Source organism: Notolepis coatsorum (genome assembly GCF_963971535.1).
Source record: "Notolepis coatsorum genome assembly, contig: SCAFFOLD_171, whole genome shotgun sequence".
NCBI classification, from domain to species: domain Eukaryota; kingdom Metazoa; phylum Chordata; class Actinopteri; order Aulopiformes; family Paralepididae; genus Notolepis; species Notolepis coatsorum.
The window spans coordinates 315,178-337,921 of NW_028174803.1; the positions used below are offsets into that span (position 1 = coordinate 315,178).

At 41.8% G+C, this 22,744-nt stretch overlaps 1 protein-coding gene across 1 annotated transcript in view; it reads right to left on the reverse strand.

Annotated features, from left to right (window-relative positions):
* Window positions 1-22,744, reverse strand: part of fstl4 (follistatin-like 4) — a gene marked incomplete at both ends in the record, with an annotated part of 221,091 nt that overhangs the window by 45,591 nt on the left and 152,756 nt on the right. The window contains one exon of the mRNA XM_084338507.1: window positions 13,672-13,833. Coding sequence (XP_084194633.1) covers window positions 13,672-13,833 — 162 coding nt within the window. The remainder of the gene's footprint in view (window positions 1-13,671; window positions 13,834-22,744) is intronic.

Sequence of the window (22,744 nt, forward strand, 5' to 3'; positions counted from 1 at the left end):
TTTCCACCCGAACAGGCCAACCTAGAAAGAAAACCATTCATTTTGTAAGAAAATGGGTAGAGTGCTTGGGGCTTTGAGCAAGGCACTAACACTGCCAGGGTCAGGGGTTCGAGTCCCACTGCGTATGCAGTCATTCTATTGTAAAGAGCCTTGAGTAGTCCTAGTAACATAATAGCGCTGTAACCATTTCATTCAAACCATCTCCAAAATGAAAACACCTAAAATGATCCCATATCCTATAACTATAGTGCTGCTAACTCCATTTTACTGTCTCCACAGACAGGGTTGGCACAATCTGAGACTCTGGCTATCACACTGTATCAAAATGAAATAGTCTAAAAGGGTCCCAGACACTGCAACGGTAGCACTAACCTCCTCTGCTGTTCTCCCTATAGACAGGGTTGGCAAACGGCATATTCTGGCTATGACATTGTTTATGTGTGGGTGAACCCTGCGGAACCTCCCTTGTTTGAGTGTGTGAGTGCTGATAACAGACTATTACCACAGGTAATGACCCACACACAGCCAATAAACTCTCACTTAATGAGAACTGGACCATAAAGCGATGCCGGAGCTGTGTTCTGCACACTCTCTCTCTCTCTCTGTGAAATTGAGAGTACCTTTAAAAGCATCATTCTCGCTTGGATAAGTACCGGTATGAGCCCACTCTTCTCACTGTATATTTGATTTTTCACACTCTTTTTCATTTACTTTTACAAGAGCGGGTGTGTTTATTCTTCTGAAATCAGCAGCGACTGGCAATCAGGAGGAACGCGATAATAGCGGTGGTTGAGCGGGGGACCGCAATCTCGTTGTCATTGCGCCGGGGTGGGATGCAGATACAATGGAATGCACACTAAAATGATGTTGCTGTCAAATAAAGTCCTTGTACCTTGTAAAAGATCAGTGCACACAAAAACATGAATCAAAATGGCTTCATTTTCCCATCTGCGACAAAGTGTTTTTGAAATGATACGATGGGTTTTGAATGGTTTTCATAAAACAACAACGTGTACTAGACTGTCCCTGCACTATGGGGTGCTCTGTGCTCACCAACAATGACACACACAGTGGCATAGATGCGAAGCAGTCTCTGCATTTTGTCTTTCACCAGAAAACCTCAATCTTTCCATCACTGTAACATCTTCGTTCCTAAGCCTAGAGAACCGAATACATTATAAAATGCCTGTATTAAGGTCTGCCCCCATTAGATGACCATATTAGACGGTTAGCCAACAGCACCACCATGGCCACCAGGGCCTCTGCTAGAGGAGACTGTGTGATCCCCTACACAGGCTGTGATACCCTACAGGCTGTGATCCCCTACAGGCTGTGATCCCCTACAGGCTGTGATCCCCAACAGGCTGTGATCCCCTACACAGGCTGTGATCCCCTACACTACAGGCTGTGATCCCCTACAGGCTGTGATCCCCTACAGGCTGTGATACCCTACAGGCTGTGATCCCCTACAGGCTGTGATCCCCTACAGGTGATCCCCTACAGGCTGTGATACCCTACAGGCTGTGATCCCCTACAGGCTGTGATCCCTACAGGCTGTGATCCCCTACAGGCTGTGATCCCCTACAGGCTGTGATCCCCTACAGGCTGTGATCCCTACAGGCTGTGATCCCCTACAGGCTGTGATCCCCTACAGGCTGTGATACCCTACAGGTGCATAACCTTTGGTCTGACTGTCCTATCAAGAAATGTTTTAAACAGTCTGCCACCTGAAATCAGAGATTTTTTTTCAAATGTTTGTTTAGATGTTTTATGATTCCAGGTAACTAGCCTTAGCTATAATCTGGCTTGTTTTTTTGTAATACATTGTTGTAATGCATTGGAGTTTTGTTCATTAACTTGCACTCCCAGATAGCAAAAGGTGTTAATTCAATGTTGATTTATGGTCACAATGCTTGATTTTTGGTTAAGGTCGACGATTGATGTTGAATCACCCATTAACCGCTAAAGCAATTGACTATTGTTGAAAACATATCATTGAATCAATATTGTTTTGTGGTTGCATTTTAATTATTGAAATGCCAATATCTAATAAATGTTGAATCAACGGATGCTGCTCAACATGCTGTCGTCATTGTCTCATCACCCAGACTGCACTGCACTTGTGCTGCCCCGCCTCCCAGAATGCACCTGTGCGGCAGCTTCCTGGCTGCTACCTCATGTCTCTCTGCATCGGTGAGTACTGCATGGCAATAATGTCGATTATGTTGTATGTTGTATGTTGTATGTTGTATGTATGCTTTCGATTGCAAAAGCCAGCGGAGTAGTGCCGTGTTCGTTTTTACATGGTAGAGAATATTATATTAACCGTTATTCATGCCTGCTAGCTGAAGCTAATTTAGCTAGTAGCGTTAGCAGTTAGCTATGATGAATGTTTCTTGATTTTGGTGTTTAGTGATATCCACCTGTTGTATATACTGTTATACATTTTATGTAGGCTAACGCTCTTAAGCGCGGTGAAAATGAGTGCGGCGAAACTATTTAAAGAAGTAATGTAACAAGCGGTAGATACAATGTGCAAGCACTGGAGTCATATTGGGAGTTGGGGCTAACTAGCTTAGCTCTGTGGAAGAGCCGCGGTAAATCTAGGGACGTTAAGGCGGCGAGGTGAGAGATTTGATGAAACACTGTGGAAGATATTGTTGTTAAGAAGCGAGTCGAGTGGTTCGTTGGTGTGATTGTGGCCGTATTAATGGTTATATTTAATGCAGTAATAAGTGTAAGACGATGTTGTTATGGAGAAGCAGTCGCGGGTTGCATGAGCATGAGGCTGGCTAGGCTGTTAGCTTGCGTGCGACTGTTTTGTGAGTTTGCGGGCGACATGTGTTATGATTAGAGTTTTGAAAATGATGGTTAGGAAGTATTAGAGGACGCGGTGGATGTCGTGGCATTGTATTAGGACGAAACTGAGTGTTTTGTGATAATAGTTGTACGTTGTCGCGGTGTACATCGGTTGCTGTGCGTTTGCGCTTCTGCGCATGCGCGTTACAACGCGGATCGCTGTTTTTTCTTTTCATTCGCTCTGGGGATGGATAACGGGTGAGGAAATATTTGGCATTGTGTTCAAATGTTTGTATTTGTATATTGATATTGTATGTTTGTGTAACAAGGGGAAAAGATGTGAAATGTATGATGATTAGATTATGGGAGTATGTTGTATGTTGTATGTTGTATGTATGCTTTCGATTGCAAAACGCCAGCGGAGTAGTGCCGTGTTCGTTTTTACATGGTAGAGAATATTATATTAACCGTTATTCATGCCTGCTAGCTGAAGCTAATTTAGCTAGTAGCGTTAGCAGTTAGCTATGATGAATGTTTCTTGATTTTGGTGTTTAGTGATATCCACCTGTTGTATATACTGTTATACATTTTATGTAGGCTAACGTCAGTAACGTTTCAAAATGTGGCTTATGATGTATTCTTTAACAGGATACACTGGCACAATCAGTTAGCTTAGCATTGCTGCTACCTTGCTTGCTAAAAAGTCATGGTAAACCGGGCCTGTCTCTCTCCCTCCCTCCCTAATGTGTTTGTGCTTAAAACAGTGAATGATGACCGCATGTTCTCAGAGCATTTTCAGAGCACTGTTAAACTGTTAAATGGTCATTTTAAAACTAATATAAGAAATTAATGTATATAGTGGTATATTTATGAGGGGAAAAAAATATTTGCAACAACTTTTAACATTTATACAGGTAGGTTATTGATAACTAATTCTGCTATGAGTGTCATATTACAGTGACATTCATACAGTATACTTTGATTTCACATAATTTAATTATTATTTCACAATAAAATACTGTAATCAAAATCCTCTGTAATATCACATCAGATTTTGTAATCTCACAATAACATAGCAATATTTCACATTTAATTATTATTTCACAATAATAGTAATCAAAATCGAAAGGTCCATTTGCATATTATTGGTATCTAGGGACATCTATGGACCTCAGGGAATGTATTCACATTGTCAGAAATATTGTGTCTATTACTAGGCTTGCTTAAATTGTGATGAAACAAATGAGAATATGAATTATGATGTTTCTTTGCATCTTTGACAGTGAATAACACCATGCTAATAATGACCAAACATTAAAAACTGCCACTGATCTCGTTCAGTCCCCTCTTCAGGACATGTGTAAAAAAAAATCGAAGGAAATTAATAAAGGGAAGATGATTAAACCGAAGGTTCTGTAGATGCAGTACTGAATTCTCCCATCCGGACCAATGCAATTTGAAATATTATTATAGAATATGATGCTTATAAATGACCTTATTATAGCCAATTCGCACATTTATATATATATTATCTTTCAAATGCCTGAGTTCAATTTGGATTTAGTATCACCAGGCATGCATAAGAACAGATAATAATCTACTGTAATCTACTGTACTTTTAAATTTTCCCCACAGTGCAACCGTTTTGAAACTAATTTCAGATCTAATTGTTTCTCCCACTTCGGCCTCCTGACAGACACCGATGCCCTTCAAAAGATCCAAGATGCCCTGGGTCAGAGAGGACGGACCATCCTGCAGTTCTGCCAGAAACTGGACAACCCGGAGATCAGGGAAGTTCTGGCCAGATATGATCCAGAGGCTTCGAAGAACACTCCTTATGGTGTACTTCAAGGAGCCTACGGAGAAACTGCTGCTCGGAGTTGATGTAAGTTTTATTTATTTAAATATTAAAATATTTGAAATGCTAAACGAGTGATTACAAACCCTACAAACACTGTGATAGACCCTCTAAACACTGTGATAGACCCGACAAACACTGTAAACACTGTGATAGATCTATCACAGTGTTTAGACGGTCTATCACAGTGTTTAGAGGGTCTATCAGTGTTTAGAGGGTCTATCACAGTGTTTGTAGGGTCTATCACAGTGTTTGTAGGGTCTATTACAGTGTTTAGAGGGTCTATCACACCCTCTAAACACTGATAGACCCTCTAAACACTGGGACAGACCCTCTAAACACTGGGACAGACCCTCTAAACACTGTGACAGACCCTCTAAACACTGATAGACCCTCTAAACACTATGATAGACCCTCTAAACACTGTGACAGACCCTCTAAACACTGTATCAGACCGTCTAAACACTGTGACAGACCCTCTAAACACTGTGATAGACCCTCTAAACACTGATAGACCCTCTAAAGACTGTGATAGACCCTCTAAACACTGATAGACCCTCTAAACACTGACAGACCCTCTAAACACTGTGATAGACCCGACAAACACTGTAAACACTGATAGATCTATCAGTGTTTAGAGGGTCTATCACAGTGTTTAGAGGGTCTATCACAGTGTTTGTAGGGTCTATTACAGTGTTTAGAGGGTCTATCACACCCTCTAAACACTGATAGACCCTCTAAACACTGGGACAGACCCTCTAAACACTGACAGACCCTCTAAACACTGTGATAGACCCGACAAACACTGTGATAGACCCGACAAACACTGTGATAGACCCTCTAAACACTGTGATAGATCTATCACAGTGTTTTTCGGGTCTATCACAGTGTTTTGAGGGTCTATCACAGTGTTTAGAGGGTCTATCACAGTGTTTGTCGGGTCTATCACAGTGTTTAGAGGGTCTATCACACCCTCTAAACACTGATAGACCCTCTAAACACTGTGACAGACCCTCTAAACACTGTATCAGACCGTCTAAACACTGTGACAGACCCTCTAAACACTGTGATAGACCCTCTAAACACTGATAGACCCTCTAAAGACTGTGATAGACCCTCTAAACACTGATAGACCCTCTAAACACTGACAGACCCTCTAAACACTGTGATAGACCCGACAAACACTGTAAACACTGATAGATCTATCAGTGTTTAGAGGGTCTATCACAGTGTTTAGAGGGTCTATCAGTGTTTAGAGGGTCTATCACAGTGTTTGTAGGGTCTATTACAGTGTTTAGAGGGTCTATCACACCCTCTAAACACTGATAGACCCTCTAAACACTGGGACAGACCCTCTAAACACTGGGACAGACCCTCTAAACACTGACAGACCCTCTAAACACTGTGATAGACCCGACAAACACTGTGATAGACCCTCTAAACACTGTGATAGATCTATCACAGTGTTTGTCGGGTCTATCACAGTGTTTTGAGGGTCTATCACAGTGTTTAGAGGGTCTATCACAGTGTTTAGAGGGTCTATCACAGTGTTTGTCGGGTCTATCACAGTGTTTGTCGGGTCTATCACAGTGTTTAGAGGGTCTATCAGTGTTTAGAGGGTCTGTCACAGTGTTTAGAGGGTCTATCACAGTGTTTAGAGGGTCTATCACAGTGTTTAGAGGGTCTATCACACCCTCTAAACACTGATAGACCCTCTAAACACTGTGACAGACCCTCTAAACACTGTATCAGACCGTCTAAACACTGTGACAGACCCTCTAAACACTGTGATAGACCCTCTAAACACTGATAGACCCTCTAAAGACTGTGATAGACCCTCTAAACACTGATAGACCCTCTAAACACTGACAGACCCTCTAAACACTGTGATAGACCCGACAAACACTGTAAACACTGATAGATCTATCAGTGTTTAGAGGGTCTATCACAGTGTTTAGAGGGTCTATCAGTGTTTAGAGGGTCTATCACAGTGTTTGTAGGGTCTATTACAGTGTTTAGAGGGTCTATCACACCCTCTAAACACTGATAGACCCTCTAAACACTGGGACAGACCCTCTAAACACTGACAGACCCTCTAAACACTGTGATAGACCCGACAAACACTGTGATAGACCCTACAAACACTGTTATAGACCCTCTAAACACTGATAGATCTATCACAGTGTTTGTCGGGTCTATCATAGTGTTTTGAGGGTCTATCACAGTGTTTAGAGGGTCTATCACAGTGTTTAGAGGGTCTATCACAGTGTTTAGAGGGTCTATCACAGTGTTTGTCGGGTCTATCACAGTCTTTAGAGGGTCTATCAGTGTTTAGAGGGTCTGTCACAGTGTTTAGAGGGTCTATCACAGTGTTTAGAGGGTCTATCACAGTGTTTAGAGGGTCTAGCAGTGTTTGTCGGGTCTATCACAGTGTTTGTCGGGTCTATCACAGTCTTTAGAGGGTCTATCAGTGTTTAGAGGGTCTGTCACAGTGTTTAGAGGGTCTAGCAGTGTTTAGAGGGTGTGATAGACCCTCTAAACACTGTGATAGATCTAGAAGTGCATGGATACACATTGTATTGCCTAGATGGTGTCAGGCTAGGCGATTGCTTAATTCTCTTTCCTGTCCAGTCTAACTGGATGCTGACTGTAGCTTGTTACTGTAGACCTACAGAGTGAGTAATTGAGTGATTAAAAAAAATCGCACTCGTGTGAAGTGAGGGCCGGGTGCTCTTATCATCGTACATCATCTCACCCACCTCTCTTCCTCCCTTTTTTATTTTTGTGTCTATCAGCTGCTGCTCGACAGTTTGACCCCAAGCTGACCGACCAGGACTACAGCGAAACTGTCAAGAAGTGGCTTCGTTATGCGCCAGACCGGGAGGGAGGCATCTCAAGGAACCGAAGTGACCCAAACTTAAGTCAAGCGAACCAGAGTCAAACTTAGGGTACCCCAGCACAGCACAGCACACCACACACTGTTTCCCTGGTTCATACAGTACAAGGAATTACCCTGGCATCTACTTGAATGACTTATGCTGCTTCAGCCTGTTCTTGGAACCGAAGTGACCCAAACTTAATTGTCAAGCGAACCAGAGTCAAACTTAGGGTACCCCAGCACAGCACAGCTACCCCAGCACAGCACAGCACACACTGTTTCCCTGGTTCATACAGTACAAGGAATTACCCTGATGGACACTGTTCTTCCATGGACGGCATCTACTTGAATATGCTGCTTCAGCCTGTTCTTGGAACCGAAGTGACCCAAACTTAATTGTCAAGCGAACCAGAGTCAAACTTGGGGTACCCCAGCACACTGTTTCCCTGGTTCATACAGTACAAGGAATTACCCTGGACACTGTTCTTCCATGGACGGCATCTACTTGAATGGCTTATGCTTCAGCCTGTTCTTGCAGTGTTTATTTTTTTTATTTTTTATTTTAACCTTTATTTACCCAGGGTAGGTTCGCTGAGCACAGATGCTCTTTTTCAGCTACGCCCTGCTTCACATTCACAGAGTTCCATTCACACCTGGGAGCTGCCCAGGCCTAACAAAATTAATAGTTGGTTTCAGGTTGCCGACCGACCCTGCCGATTTAGGTGCGACCCAATATATTTTATGAGTTTTTAGAAGAAGTTATAAAAAAAAAGAAAAAAAAAGGTTTTTTTTTTAATAAAGTTTCATAGAAATCTTAGTCAAACATTTAGTATTATGGATATTAAACATGCTGGCAGAGTACATGCATCCATGTTGTTGTGAACATTTTAATTAAATAAAGAAATTCCCTATCCATAGTCGCCGTGGGAAAGAATAAAATAAAAAAATAAAATAAAATAAATTCCCTACCTACCCATGGCCAAACTGACAACCAACCTGAAACCAACTATTAATTTTGTTAGGCCCCAGTACAACCACAGTCTGACACTGTTGGCCACTGAGCAACTCCACTGGAGCAGTTGGGGGTTTAGTGCCTTGCTCAAGGGCACTTCAGCGGTTGGTGTTAAGGGTATGGGAGAGAGTTATATGGGAGAGAGTTATAGAAACATTAGGGGTGTAACGGTACACAAAATCCACGGTTCGGTACGTACCTCGGTTTTGAAGACACGGTTCGGTATTATTTTCGGTACAGTGGGGGGGGGGGGGGGGGTAATAAAAAAAAATTGCTTTTCATTTATCTATTTATTTAACTGTATTAAACAATATAAAACGAATTGGCCATAATTGACTGAGCAAACTAATGCTTACTGCTGTAACCTACTAATAACACTTAAGTAAATCTGAAGATTATTATATAGCAGATGCCTTGGAGGATAAGTCGTGGACAACTGTAGATCATCTAAGCTCCACTGTGTTTAAATTCAAATCCTATGCCATTGTTTATATTTAACCCTTGTGTCTGAAAACTAAAGTATTATACTCTTATTAGGGGACTAAATTGAAAAACTCCATAAAAAGATTATGTTGAAATAATTTCCCACTTTCTTTTCCATAAATATTTTATTCAACTTCAGCCCTGATCATAACCATTTTTTATATTATTTTTGTAATGAAATACTCCCACTTTTCTGAAAAGAGTTGTTAAATATGACAAAAAAAATAATATGTGGTGGTTATGATCGGGCTGAAGTGGAATAAACAATTTATGAAGAGTAAAAAAAAAATACAAGATAATTAAAAGATTATGCCACATATTATGTTGGCTCATCACTGCAAAGTTATCAAACAAATACGAATCTGATCAGACACAAGGGTTAAGTTGTTGTTCCCTTTCTAATTTCCTCAAACATCTAGTCTAGTTAATGTGATCAATATTATTTGACAATTGATGCTTTTTGTTGGACATTTCAGTCAGTAGTGAGCTCATACTTTGAGCTCATAAATTTATAGTTAAAATGATTGCAATCTTGTCTTCGTTGTGCATGAATGCGTGTGCTCACCACACACAATATGTGTGTCACTATTCTGGCAGTGGCTATATTGTTAATGAAAGCCTGTTATAAGGTCTGTTATTTGTTTTTTGTAAAGTTTTACTCACTGGAAGTTCTGATACCCTAGAAAAAAATAAAATTTCATTTTAAAAGCCATGTTGTCATTTTTGTTCACACATTTTTGGAAATATGGTCATATAAGAATTTTATTATTATTTATTTAACAATAGTGTGTTTAACAGCAGGAAAAAAACATGTAATGTTATGATGTATACATATCAGCAGCAATATTTTAATGTAAAATGTACATTAATCAGTATTGATTCCTTAACTTTACAAGTAGATGTACAAGTTACAAATGTACAAGTAGAGTACCATTTAGATTATGGTTGAATAAACATTGATGTCTAACATTGATTCAATATAAAATCAACTAAAATGTGCATGTAGATTACCATTTAGATTATGGTTGAATAAACATTGATGTCTAACATTGATTCAATATAAAATCAACTAAAATGTGCATGTAGATTACCATTTAGATGATGGTTGAATCAACATTGATATAGTATCAGCTATGGTTGACACCTAACGTTGATTCAACGTTAGGGTCATAGACAACGATCTATATAATTTAGATGTCAGGCTTCAACATAGATTCAATATTTCTGCTGAACCCTATTTCAATGTTGATTCACTAATTTTTTGCTATCTGGGCTGTCCCTTTGCAAATAAAAATATCAAATCAAATCAAATCATAGATCGAACTGGACGTGTGAATGCCGCCTACAACGGAACTGTACAGAACGGCGTTTCCGCAGTTGCTCTTGTTGGCCACTGACCCCACGTGACCCTACCCTATTACACACCCCCCTTATGACGCGCGTTATGCGACGCTGCACGGCTCTTTCGCTCGCAGAACAGCTGTTTCCGTATTTATAATATTGGAAACGCCGCGCTGTGAAGCACCTCTGTATTAAATGCCGACAGCACCTCTGTATTAAATGCCGACTCATCAATTAATCAATAACAACATTAACGATAACGTTAGCGTTAGCATTAGGCTAACGCCAAGCTGTAATGTTACCAGTCTCGCGTCTATCTGCTAACGTTAGCATTAGGTAATAACCGGTTTAAAATGGATGGTGATTACCTCACATTGTGTCTATTCTGCTAGCATTAACGTTACTAGTACAAACAATCAAACCAAAACATTGACATCTAACTTATCTTTAGATATTTACTCAACCTCTAATGTCTAACTATGAATGAACACAACACTCTAACTTAACATCTTTAGCTAATAAAGCACTCAACCTCTACTGTCTTTAACTATGAACAAACACAACACTCTAACTTATCATCTTTAGATAATAAAGCACTCAACCTCTACTGTCTTTAACTATGAACAAACACAACACTCTAACTTACCATCTTTAGATAATAAAGCACTCAACCTCTACTGTCTTTAACTATGAACAAACACAACACTCTAACTTACCATCTTTAGATAATAAAGTACTCAACCTCTACTGTCTTTAACTATGAACAAACACAACACTCTAACTTACCATCTTTAGATAATAAAGTACTCAACCGAGTAGAGTGTAGATGAGTACACTCAGTCCTACTGTAAGAGCATGGGTCTGAGCCCTAAGTACACTCAGTCCTACTGTAAGAGCATGGGTCTGAGCCCCAAGTACACTCAGTCCTACTGTAAGAGCATGGGTCTGAGCCCCAAGTACACTCCGTCCTACTGTAAGAGCATGGGTCTGAGCCCCAAGTACACTCCGTCCTACTGTAAGAGCATGGGTCTGAGCCCCAAGTACACTCTGTCCTACTGTAAGAGCATGGGTCACTCTGAGCCCTAAGTACACTCAGTCCTACTGTAAGAGCATGGGTCTGAGCCCTAAGCACACTCAGTTCTATATCAGGATCTCCCTGTGAAAGCATACCACGAGAAGACTTTAGCTTGAGACGATCTCAGATTGTCACGTCTCCCCCTCTTAACGTGTGCTACGACCCTGCCATAGACCCGATACAAGCAGCCATGAGCTGCAGCAGAGGTTCAGTCCAGTGATTGCCTTGCTGGACAAACCATAAGCCCAGAACATAGAGTGTTGTGTTTGTTCATAGTTAAAGACAGTAGAGGTTGAGTACTTTATTATCTAAGGATGGTAAGTTAGAGTGTTGTGTTTGTTCATAGTTAAAGACAGTAGAGGTTGAGTACTTTATTATCTAAAGATGGTAAGTTAGAGTGTTGTGTTTGTTCATAGTTAAAGACAGTAGAGGTTGAGTACTTTATTATCTAAGGATGGTAAGTTAGAGTGTTGTGTTTGTTCATAGTTAAAGACAGTAGAGGTTGAGTACTTTATTATCTAAAGATGGTAAGTTAGAGTGTTGTGTTTGTTCATAGTTAAAGACAGTAGAGGTTGAGTACTTTATTATCTAAAGATGGTAAGTTAGAGTGTTGTGTTTGTTCATAGTTAAAGACAGTAGAGGTTGAGTACTTTATTATCTAAAGATGGTAAGTTAGAGTGTTGTGTTTGTTCATAGTTAGACATTAGAGGTTGAGTACTTTATTATCTAAGGATGGTAAGTTAGAGTGTTGTGTTTGTTCATAGTTAAAGACAGTAGAGGTTGAGTACTTTATTATCTAAAGATGGTAAGTTAGAGTGTTGTGTTTGTTCATAGTTAAAGACAGTAGAGGTTGAGTACTTTATTAGCTAAAGATGTTAAGTTAGAGTGTTGTGTCGAGAGAGTGAACAGTTTTAAGTACCTCGGAGTATACATATCCGAGGACTTGACATGGACCACACACATTGACAGTGTAGTTAAGAAGGCACGGCAATGCCTCTACTTCCTCAGGCGCCTAAGGAAGTTCAAAGTGAGTCAGAAGATCCTCAAGAACTTGTACTTGTGCACAATAGAGAGCATCCTGAATGGTAACATCACCTCCTGGTTTGGGAATAGCACTGCACAAGACCGTAGCAGACTACAGAGAGTGGCCCGTTCAGCTGAATGCACAATTGGAGGTATGCTTCCCACTCTCCAGGACATTTACAACAAGCGTTGCAGGGGCAAGGCTAAGAGAATAATCAAAGACTCTAGTCACCCAAACAACTGCCTCTTTGAACTGCTGCGGTCAGGCAAGCGCTACCGGAGTCTCATGGCCAGTACAGAGAGACTCAGAAGGAGCTTCTATCCCCAGGCCATCAGGATGCTCAACAACAACGACAATGACACTATGTAACAACCCATCATCTACACTCACAGCACACACATCCACATGTACACACTCACTTTAAATAAACACTCACCATAACACCCACTTTACTCACTTTAGACACTTTAACACACTTTATATTTATTGGTAAAGAGATTTGTACAAAAAATCATACCTCATTGCACCTTACCCTAAATTGTACCTCATCCCATTTCTGCATTGTACCTCACTGTTACTATTTTTTACTCTGTATTGTATATTGTATATATGTATATTGATAACACTTTTTGTTTACGTACTTGACTTTTTCTATTTTATACTTTTTATCTATTTTTATCTAGCACACTCCCAGGAGCTCAGAAAAAAGCATTTCATGGACAATTATTCTGTATTTTACTATGACAACTAATAAAGACACTTGAAACTTGAAGTGTGTTGCAATTTGTTTTACTTTTACTTCATCAAAGTTTCAACAGAGTCTGTCTGCTTTTTGGAGGCTGAGATGTTGAATCGAATGCATCTTTGAGTGAGAATAACAAATGTAACATTTGACTCAAGATGTCAGCCTCCAGAAAGCAGACAGACTCTCCGTTACTTCAACAACAACTTCAACAACTCCGGCGTGAAAATTGTAGTTGCCCGCATTTTTACAGTATGTTTAAGTACTACAGGTACTTTAGGTATTATATATTTAATGTCCCCGGCTGTGATATGTACTAGTTAGCATAGCACAGCGTTAAGTTTAGGAAAAACTGAGACCGAAAATACCATCAAACTACCACAATACTTTGTGTAAGAGATCATTTCTTATATCCAGAGCAGAGACTAGTCCAGGTACAAGTACACCGAGGTTCCTTACCTATGAGGGATATCTGTTTGGAGGCTCTGTCTTGTAGGTCCATACCATTCTTCAGCCAGAGGAGTTTGGGGTTGGGGATACCGTCCGCATGGCAATGTAGGCTAGCAGACACACCTGGCTCCTGGGCCTGGGTCTCTGGGTAGACCAGAATCACTGGAGGGACTGGACACACACACACACACACACACACACACACACACACACACACACACACACACACACACACACACACACACACACACACACACACACACACACACACACACACACACACACATACACACACACACACACACACACACACACACACAACCACGGGGAGTACAGAAGTCAGTGGATGCATAATTACACTCACACATACAGTATTTCATGGTAGACCACAACTCCTCCAGGGGGAGAATTGAACACAAACAAATCACCACACGCAAAACCACATGTATAGAGGACGGGGAGGCATTCATCTCAACACGGCACCGAACATAATCACACATGACAAGAAGCATGACAGCTCTGGGTGCTGTATTACAACAGGGTGTGTGTGGGTGTGTGTAGTGTACGTGCATGTGCGTGTGTATGTGTGTGTGTGTGTGCGTGTGTGTGTGTGTGTGTGTGTGTGTGTGTGTGTGTGTGTGTGTGTGTGTGTGTGTGTGTGTGTGTGTGTGTGTGTGTGTGTGTGTGTGTGTGTGTGTGTGTGTGTGTGTGTGTATGTATGAGAACTTGTGTGTGTGTGTTTAGGGTGCCGTCTTACAACAGGAATTTGTGTGTCCCGCTTGATATTCATGTCTAGTGTATCTCCCCCCACCTCCTCCACCATCGCCTCCTTCAGGGATAATATGACAGCAATTGAATAAGGTACAATGGAAGGAAAATGAAAATACTCTACGTGATGCCCCCCTTTGTTTACTGTAGACCCCCCCCCCCGATTGCTCAAAAGTCCAATCTGTAGTCCAATAGGTACCACACACCGCCGCCACCATCACCACCACCATCACCACCACCATCACCGCAAAAAGGAAAAATCAGAGCATGTTTTCAATCTCTAGTCTAGTTGATTGACTGAGCTCTTAATTGCAAGGGCTAACTCTTGACAGCAGGTAAATATGAATTTTTTATTGTGTTTGCAGTATTGCCATGGCTGGAAAATAATGTTGTTTGCATTGGTGGTGTTTGTAAACACTGGATTAAAACAAATCTGTAATCTGATTTACTGTGGGTTAATAAAGTTAAACAAATCCGGATTGAGGCTTTAAATCCCCAACACAAACATAACGTTAATTGCCCCTCCTTTCCACACACACACACGCACGCACGCACGCACGCACGCACACACACACACACACACACACACACACACACACACACACACACACACACGCACACGCACACACACGCACACACACACACGCACACACACGCACATGCACACGGGTGTACCCCCAACACCTTTCACATATCTGTCGGCCCTGAGACAAAAGCTCAACTGAATTGAAGGGATTGTTATCTTTGATTTGTTACACTGTGAGCAGGTTGAAGAGGGAGGCCCGCTGGTACTCACTCCTCCAAGAGTATGAAAGAAAACACTAACGCAAATAATTTGTCACATAAGAGTGCAGTTTCCTAATTCATTATTAGTATTATGAGATCACACAAAAAATACTACTATAATCATTTGTTGCAAATGCATACAAATAATATTAAGGCTACTTGGGGTGTGCTTAATGACACGATTAGGACTTTCCAATATACTTTGAAAAAATGACAATTCATTTATTCAAGGTATAGAGGAAATTGTTAATGAGTTTAATGAGTATTTTGTTAATGTAGGCCCTAATTTGGCTAAGGAAATTGACCTCCCTACGGAGGGTGAAACGTATTCTGATTCACCATCAAACAGCAACTCAATGTTCCTTGGTGGTGTTTGTGAGAGTAATGTGCTAGACATGGTTAGAAAGTTTAAGAAAAAGAAATCCACTGATAGTAATACTATTGACATGTCAACTATAAAATAAGTCTTTAACTGTGTCCTCAAACCATTCACTTATATGTAACACATTCTTTTTAACTGGTATTTTTCCTGATGAAATGAAAATGGCCATGGTTCCAATTTTTTTTAAGTGGTGACATACATACTATATCAAATTATAGACCTATATCATTGCTACCTCAATTTTCAAAGATACTCAAAAACTATTTGTGAATAGACTTGATGGCTTTATTGAAAAATATTGAGTGACCATCAATATGGTTTTAGGAGCAATAGATCAACATCCTTAGCAGTGATAGATTTTGTGGGAAATATATCAACAGCAATTAATGAAAAACAACCCTCAATAGGTGTATTTATTGACTTATGTAAAGCATTTGAGTCATTGACACAATTGATCATTCCCTGCTTTTACAAAAAATGGAACGGTATGGAATAAGAGGTGTCACTCATCATTGGTTAAGAAGTTATTTAAATAATAGGTTTCAATATGTAAACATTAATAATACAATCACAATCGTATCTTAGAAGAGTAACTTGTGGTGTTATTTATACTTTATTTAAATGAAATTTTTACAGTATCGAATATTTTGAAATTTTTTACGTTTGCTGATGATACTCATTTACTTTGTTCAGGGGAGGACATAAAATAATTATTGAAAACAGTAGAAAGGGAATTGATAAAGTTAAAGAAATGGTTTGATAGGAATAAGTTGTCTCTTAATGAAAACAAAACAACATTTATTGTATTTGGTGGTGTTCCTAAAGACTGTGAAATTAAACTGAATTTAAATGGAACTGAAATTGAAAGAGTATATGAAACAAAATTCTTAGGTGTGATTATAGATCACAAACTATGTTGGATGCCACATATACAATATATCAAAGGTAAATTAGCCAAATCTGTTGGCATTCTGTACAAAACAAGGGATCTGTTGAATCAGAAATGTTTGCATATATTGTATTTTTCACTTGTTGTGCCATACATGTCATATTGTGTTGAGGTCTGGGGGAATGTTTATAAAACAAATATAGATCCTATTATTAAACTACAGAAAAGAGCTATTAGGGCGGCTGGGTGGCGCAGCGGACATTACGCTCGTCACCAACGCAAGAGACACCGGGTTCGACTCCGGCTGTCGCCGTTGCCTCTGGCTTGGGCCAGTCGTCATACTAACTTAATTGGCAGAGTTAGCGGGTGGAAGTCGATGGGTGGTAATCTGGACGTTGTGGACAGCGACTCCTACAGGTCGGTTGTCACAGCAGAGACAGGAAATGGCGGGGGTAGTGTGAGCCTCCCACACGTTACACCTCGCCAATGAGAGTCCGCGCTGGCAGGTGAAAAGATGTGACAGGCTGCCTCCTCCTGTATCGGAGGGGACACGTGATGCAATGCTTATATCCTCCCTACAACCGGCCAGTGGGGGGCATATGCAAGCAACGTTCAAGACATGGGAGGGGAGAATTGGCACAGCGGGTAATTGGGATGGGAGAAAAATAGAAAAAGAGGAGAAAAAGAAAAGAGCTATTAAAATAATAAACAAAGCTAGTTACCTTGAATCGACAAATCCATTATTCATAAAGTCCTGCACATTAAAATGTGTAGATATGGTGTACATAAAAACCTTGGAAATAATATTTCATGCTAAGAATAAAAGCCTACCAGTTTGTATTCAATGTCTCTTTCAACCAAGAGAAGGACAGTAAGAGGGTTATGTATTATTAAAACATGTAAAAAGGTAAGAACTAATGTAAAAGCTAGATGTGTTTCAATTTTGGGTTAAATTATGGAATAGCCTTCAAGTTCAAGTTCTTTAATAGTTGTCATACAGAAGTACAGAATACTTTCATACAAAATGCTTCTTACTGTTACGCTCCAGAGACTGTGCTAGACAAGATAGTATCAAATAACATAATATAGCATGTAATTTAGAAGAAGAAAAATGAGGTCACAGTGTTCGGTATAGACATATGTACAATGTTCTGAGTTACCATATAATATACAATACTATGCAGTGTACTAATGTACAGTACTATCTAGTGCAAAGCAGAAATGGGATGAGGTACAATTTTAGGTACAATTTACAGTAAGGTGTACGAGTTGTAGTGCAATCCTTCATCAATAAATATAAAGTGTGGGGAGTGGGTGCTACAGTGTGTTTGTTTAAAGTGGGTGTGTGCTATAAAGTGTGTGGAGTGGGTGCTACAGTGTGTTTGTTTAAAGTGAGTGTGTGCGTGTGGATGTGTGTGCTATGTGCGTTTGGTGGTTGTTGTTGTGTAGTGTTCATTCATTGTTCGTTTAGCAGCCTGATGGCCTGGGGATAGAAGCTTCTTCTGAGTCTTTCTGTGCTCGCCTTGAGACTCCGGTATCGCTTGCCTGACCGCAGCAGTTCAAAGAGGCAGTTGTTCGGGTGACTGGAGTCTTTAATGATTCTCTTAGCCTTGCCCGTGCAACGCTTGTTGTAAATGTTCTGGAGGGTGGGGAGCCCCCCTCCAATTGTGCGTTCGGCTGAACGTGTCACTCTTTGTAGTCTGCTTCGGTCTTGTGCAGTGCTATTCCCAAACCAGGAGGTGATGTTGCCGGTCAAGATGCTCTCTATTGTACATGAGTAGAAGTTCTTAAGGATCTTCTGACTGACTTGGAACTTCCTTAGGCGCCTGAGGAAGTAGAGGCGTTGTCGTGCCTTCTTCACAACACTGTCAATGTGTGTGGTCCATGTCAAGTCCTCGGATATGTAGGCTCCGAGGTACTTAAAGCTGTTGACTCTCTCAACCGGTGCCCCGTCGATGCTGAGGGGGCTGTAGTCCTTGACCCCCGACCTCCTGAAGTCCACAATCATCTCCTTTGTTTTGCTGACGTTCAGGGAGAGGCTGTTTTCCTGGCACCATCCCGCCAGGACCTTGACCTCTTCCAGGTAGGCCCTCTCGTCGTTGGCAGAGATCAGGCCCACCACCACTGTGTCGTCAGCAAATTTGATGATTGTATTGCTACTCCGCTGAGCCACACAGTCGTGTGTGTACAGGGAGTAGAGGAGGGGACTCAGAACACAGCCCTGGGGGGCCCCTATGTTGAGGGTGATGGATGAGGAGGTGCAGTTGCCTGCTCTCACCACCTGGGGTCTGCCAGTCAGGAAGTCCAAGACCCACTGGCAGAGGTCATAGCCCAAGCCCAGGTCCCTGAGCTTGGCTATGAGTATGGAGGGGACTATGGTATTGAATGCCGAGCTGTAGTCGATGAATAGCATTCTCACATAGTTCCCCTGCCTCTTGTCCAGGTGTGATGCTGCTGTGTGCAGCACATGGGCTATGGCGTCCTCCGTGGACCTGTTGGGGCGGTATGCAAATTGCAGGGGGTCCATGTTGATGGGGAGGGAGGAGCAGATGTAGCCCTTTACTAGCTTCTCAAAGCACTTCATGGCTATGGAGGTGAGAGCTACAGGGCGGTAGTCGTTGAGGCAAGCAGGCTTGGATTTTTTGGGTACAGGGATAATAGTGGACTTCTTCAGGCAGGTGGGGATGACAGCCTGTTCTAAGGACAGGTTAAATATGTCAGTGAATACTGGGGCCAGTTGGTCGGCACAGACTTTTAGGACGCGGCCGGGGATGCCGTCCGGACCTGCTGCCTTCCTGATATTCACTTTTTTAAAGGTCCGCCTCACCTCATGCTCTGTTACCCTGAACACTGCGCCTCCATCAGCAGCCGACCCCCCCCCCCCCATTGCCGTGGCTTGTGAGCTGGTGTTGTTATTACCAGCATCAAACCTCGCATAGAAGGTATTGAGGTCATTTGCTAAGGCGATGTCACTGTTCAGTTTGAGGGAGGCGCCTTTGTAGTCTGTCATCGTTTTGAGCCCCTGCCACATAGCTCTAGAGTCAGCTTGTTCAAACTGGAGTTCAATTTTATCCCTGTAGCGCCGTTTGGCCTCTGACACTGTCCTCCTTACGTTGTATCGCGCCACCTTGTGGTCATTCATGTTGCCTGCCACTAGGCCGTCGTTGTATGCTTTGGTGCGCTCTCTCAGAGCTTCACGGACGGATTTGTCTACCCAGGGTTTTTGATTTGGGTAAACTCTCATTGTGGTAGTGGGGATTGTTTCTTCCACCCTAGTACAAACATAGTCCAGCACTGTCTCCGTGTAGACATTAATGTTATCTGTGTCGCGGAACACATTCCAGTCTGTGCCGTGAAACACAGACCGGAGCGTCTCCTCTGACGTCAAATCCCATTTCTGCACCTCTCGCGAGACTACAGGAGTACTTTTAATTCTCTGTTTGTACTTTGGTGAAAGAAAGATTGACGCGTGATCTGATTTACCAAAGCCACTATCAGAATGAGCCTTGTAGCCACCTTTAAATTGCATGTAACAGTGATCTAGGATGTTACCGCCTCTGGTGTTGCAAGTCACATGCTGATAGAAGTCAGGTAATACCTTTCTCAGATTGGCGCTGTTGAAATCGCCCAGCACCAAAATGGCGGCGTTAACGTTCGCCACTTGTATTCTATTTACCTCGTCGTGGAGTCTGGAGAGCGCGGCGTTGTTGCTGGCTTGCGGTGGAATATACACTCCGATCAGGATGATCGCCGTTAACTCCCTCGGGAGGAAGAAAGGACGACACTTGATGGTTATATATTCCAGTTCTGGGGAGCAGTGGTTGGATAATTCCTTCACGTTAGTTGGATCGCTCCAATTTTTGTTAAACATGAAGGCAATACCTCCTCCACGTTGTTTACCGGACTCTGATGTCCGATGCTTGCGATGGATAAAGAAGTGATCGGCCGGTTGAATTGCGTGGTCTGGGACCTCCGGCGTGAGCCACGTTTCAGTGAAGCAGAGAACGTTGCAGTCCCTAACGTCTCTTTGATATTGAATCCTTGCTCGGATGTCATCCAGTTTATTGTCAATTGATTGTACATTGGCTAGCAATATACTGGGTAGTGGTGTCCTGTGCCGCCTGGTTCTCAGCCTGTTACGGACTCCAGCTCTCTTTCCTCGTCGTCTGGGACCTCTTTTCCTGGGATCAAGGAACAAAGGATCTGGTCCTAATCTCCGGAGAATTTCTTCAGGCCATTGTTGCGGTTCGGAAAGCTGGTCCAGTGAGTAATCCAGTTGGTAAGTTTCCCGTAATCCAATGTCTATGAGTGACTGACGGTCATATACATTAAATGCACCAACAGTTGGTACAGACAAAACTCTAAAAACTATAAATATTAACAAAAGTAAGCACAGTCTCGACGGAGCGCACAGACAGGCAGCCGTTCGTTGCGGCGCCATCGTCACTGACGGGTTGAAGTTGTGTACTTCTCAGAGGAGATTTAAAAAAGCCTTAACACTATGACGACCGGCGCGGCCCGGCGATTTAGGCCTCAGAGGACAGCAGAAAGTAAACAAACCGATGTACTTTCTAAGAGCTTTATATATCATTTATAGTATTGCTATCTGTCCATTCTCATTGTCACTTGAGTGCATAAACCGTGCCTTCATAATGGCTTAAAGAAAATTAAAATCCATCGGTTGGTTGTCATTTTATAGCGTCGTGAATATAAGGTATAACGCACTTTTCGTCTAGGCTTTTCTGCAGGAAGCTAGATAATAGGCTAAACGTTGGCGCCGTTATATCAAACGCCATTTCTGCTGTATATATACGAATGAAATAAAACAAACTGCGTAGCATCCGGACTATTACAGAGCATCTATGGATGAAATGGGGGCGGCGGGGAACGCCGATTACTATTATTGATCCGCAATACAGTGTGCGGTCAATATAGCATTTTCATTGACCGATCACGTTACGTTATAAAACAATGTCCAATCCAGCTGTAATTTGGGGTAATATTATCCTACCATCAGGCCATGTGTCTAATCATAAATTCCATTATTCCACGCTGAAAAAAACGCTCGCCAAGCTGATCCAAGATGGAGGATGTTCAGCTGGGATCAAGGAACTATTTATTTTTTAAATTCACAATGATACTGCAGTGGAGCGATGGCGCCCCTAAGCGGGTTTGGCCGGTACTGCATGTTTCGAAAATCAAATATCTGAAAAGATGCTGGTAGTGGATCGGGTACCTAAGAAGCGCTATAAATATGGAATAAAACAATAACAACTCGTCACGTATATACTCGTGGCTCTGGTCCACAACGCTCTTTTTCGAAACACGTATATACTCGTTCTCGGACGGCATAGTATTAAAGGATAAAATAATTCAGGAGTACAGTTTTGAGTAAAAACATGATGACCGGAGTGTTGGACGTCCCGTGATGAAGACCGGGAGGACGCGACCCTCTCTGCGCCGCCCCTTTGCCTCAAATAGATCCGCTATCAGCTCTATCTTTAATCTTTCAAAATGTTCAGTTGCTATCGCTATCAGCTCTATCTTTAATCTTTAATCTTTCAAAATGTTCAGTTGCTATCGCATGCACTTATCTGTGTTTCACTACACACATGAGTGCATGCCTACCAACTGTTCGCCTGTTTTCACTGCAACACTACTATCACCGACATCTAAGAAGGGAGATCCCCCCTTGAATGGCCCTTCTAAGGTTTCTCTCCTCCACATTACCTGTGGTGCATTTTTTCCTATTGCTAGGTTTTAGTGAGTTTTTCCTTACCTTCGCGTGGGGTATGTCTAGTGTTGCATTTATTTTGAATTTATTTTAAAATGTTTGGACTTTATGGTGTTCTTGTTTTGTTCTTGACTTATTGTGATGTTTCTTCTTGACTTGTTTAAAGAAGACGTGTCCGGCCCATGGGGACATTAACATGTGTTGTCGGGCCTTACAAATACATTTGATTTGATTTGATTTATGTACATTCGTGATTTTTTTTCTTTTTTCTTTTCCTTTTGTAAGTCCACACGGGTGTGTTTGATTTGTCTGTAAACAAGACCGAAAATGAACTTCATTCATTCATAACTACCAGCTGCTAACTATGTGTGTGTGTGTGTGTGTGTGTGTGTGTGTGTGTGTGTGTGTGTGTGTGTGTGTGTGTGTGTGTGTGTGTGTGTGTGTGTGTGTGTGTGTGTGTGTGTGTGTGTGTGTGTGTGTGTGTGTGTGTGTGTGTGTGTGTGTGTGTGTGTGTGTGTGTGTG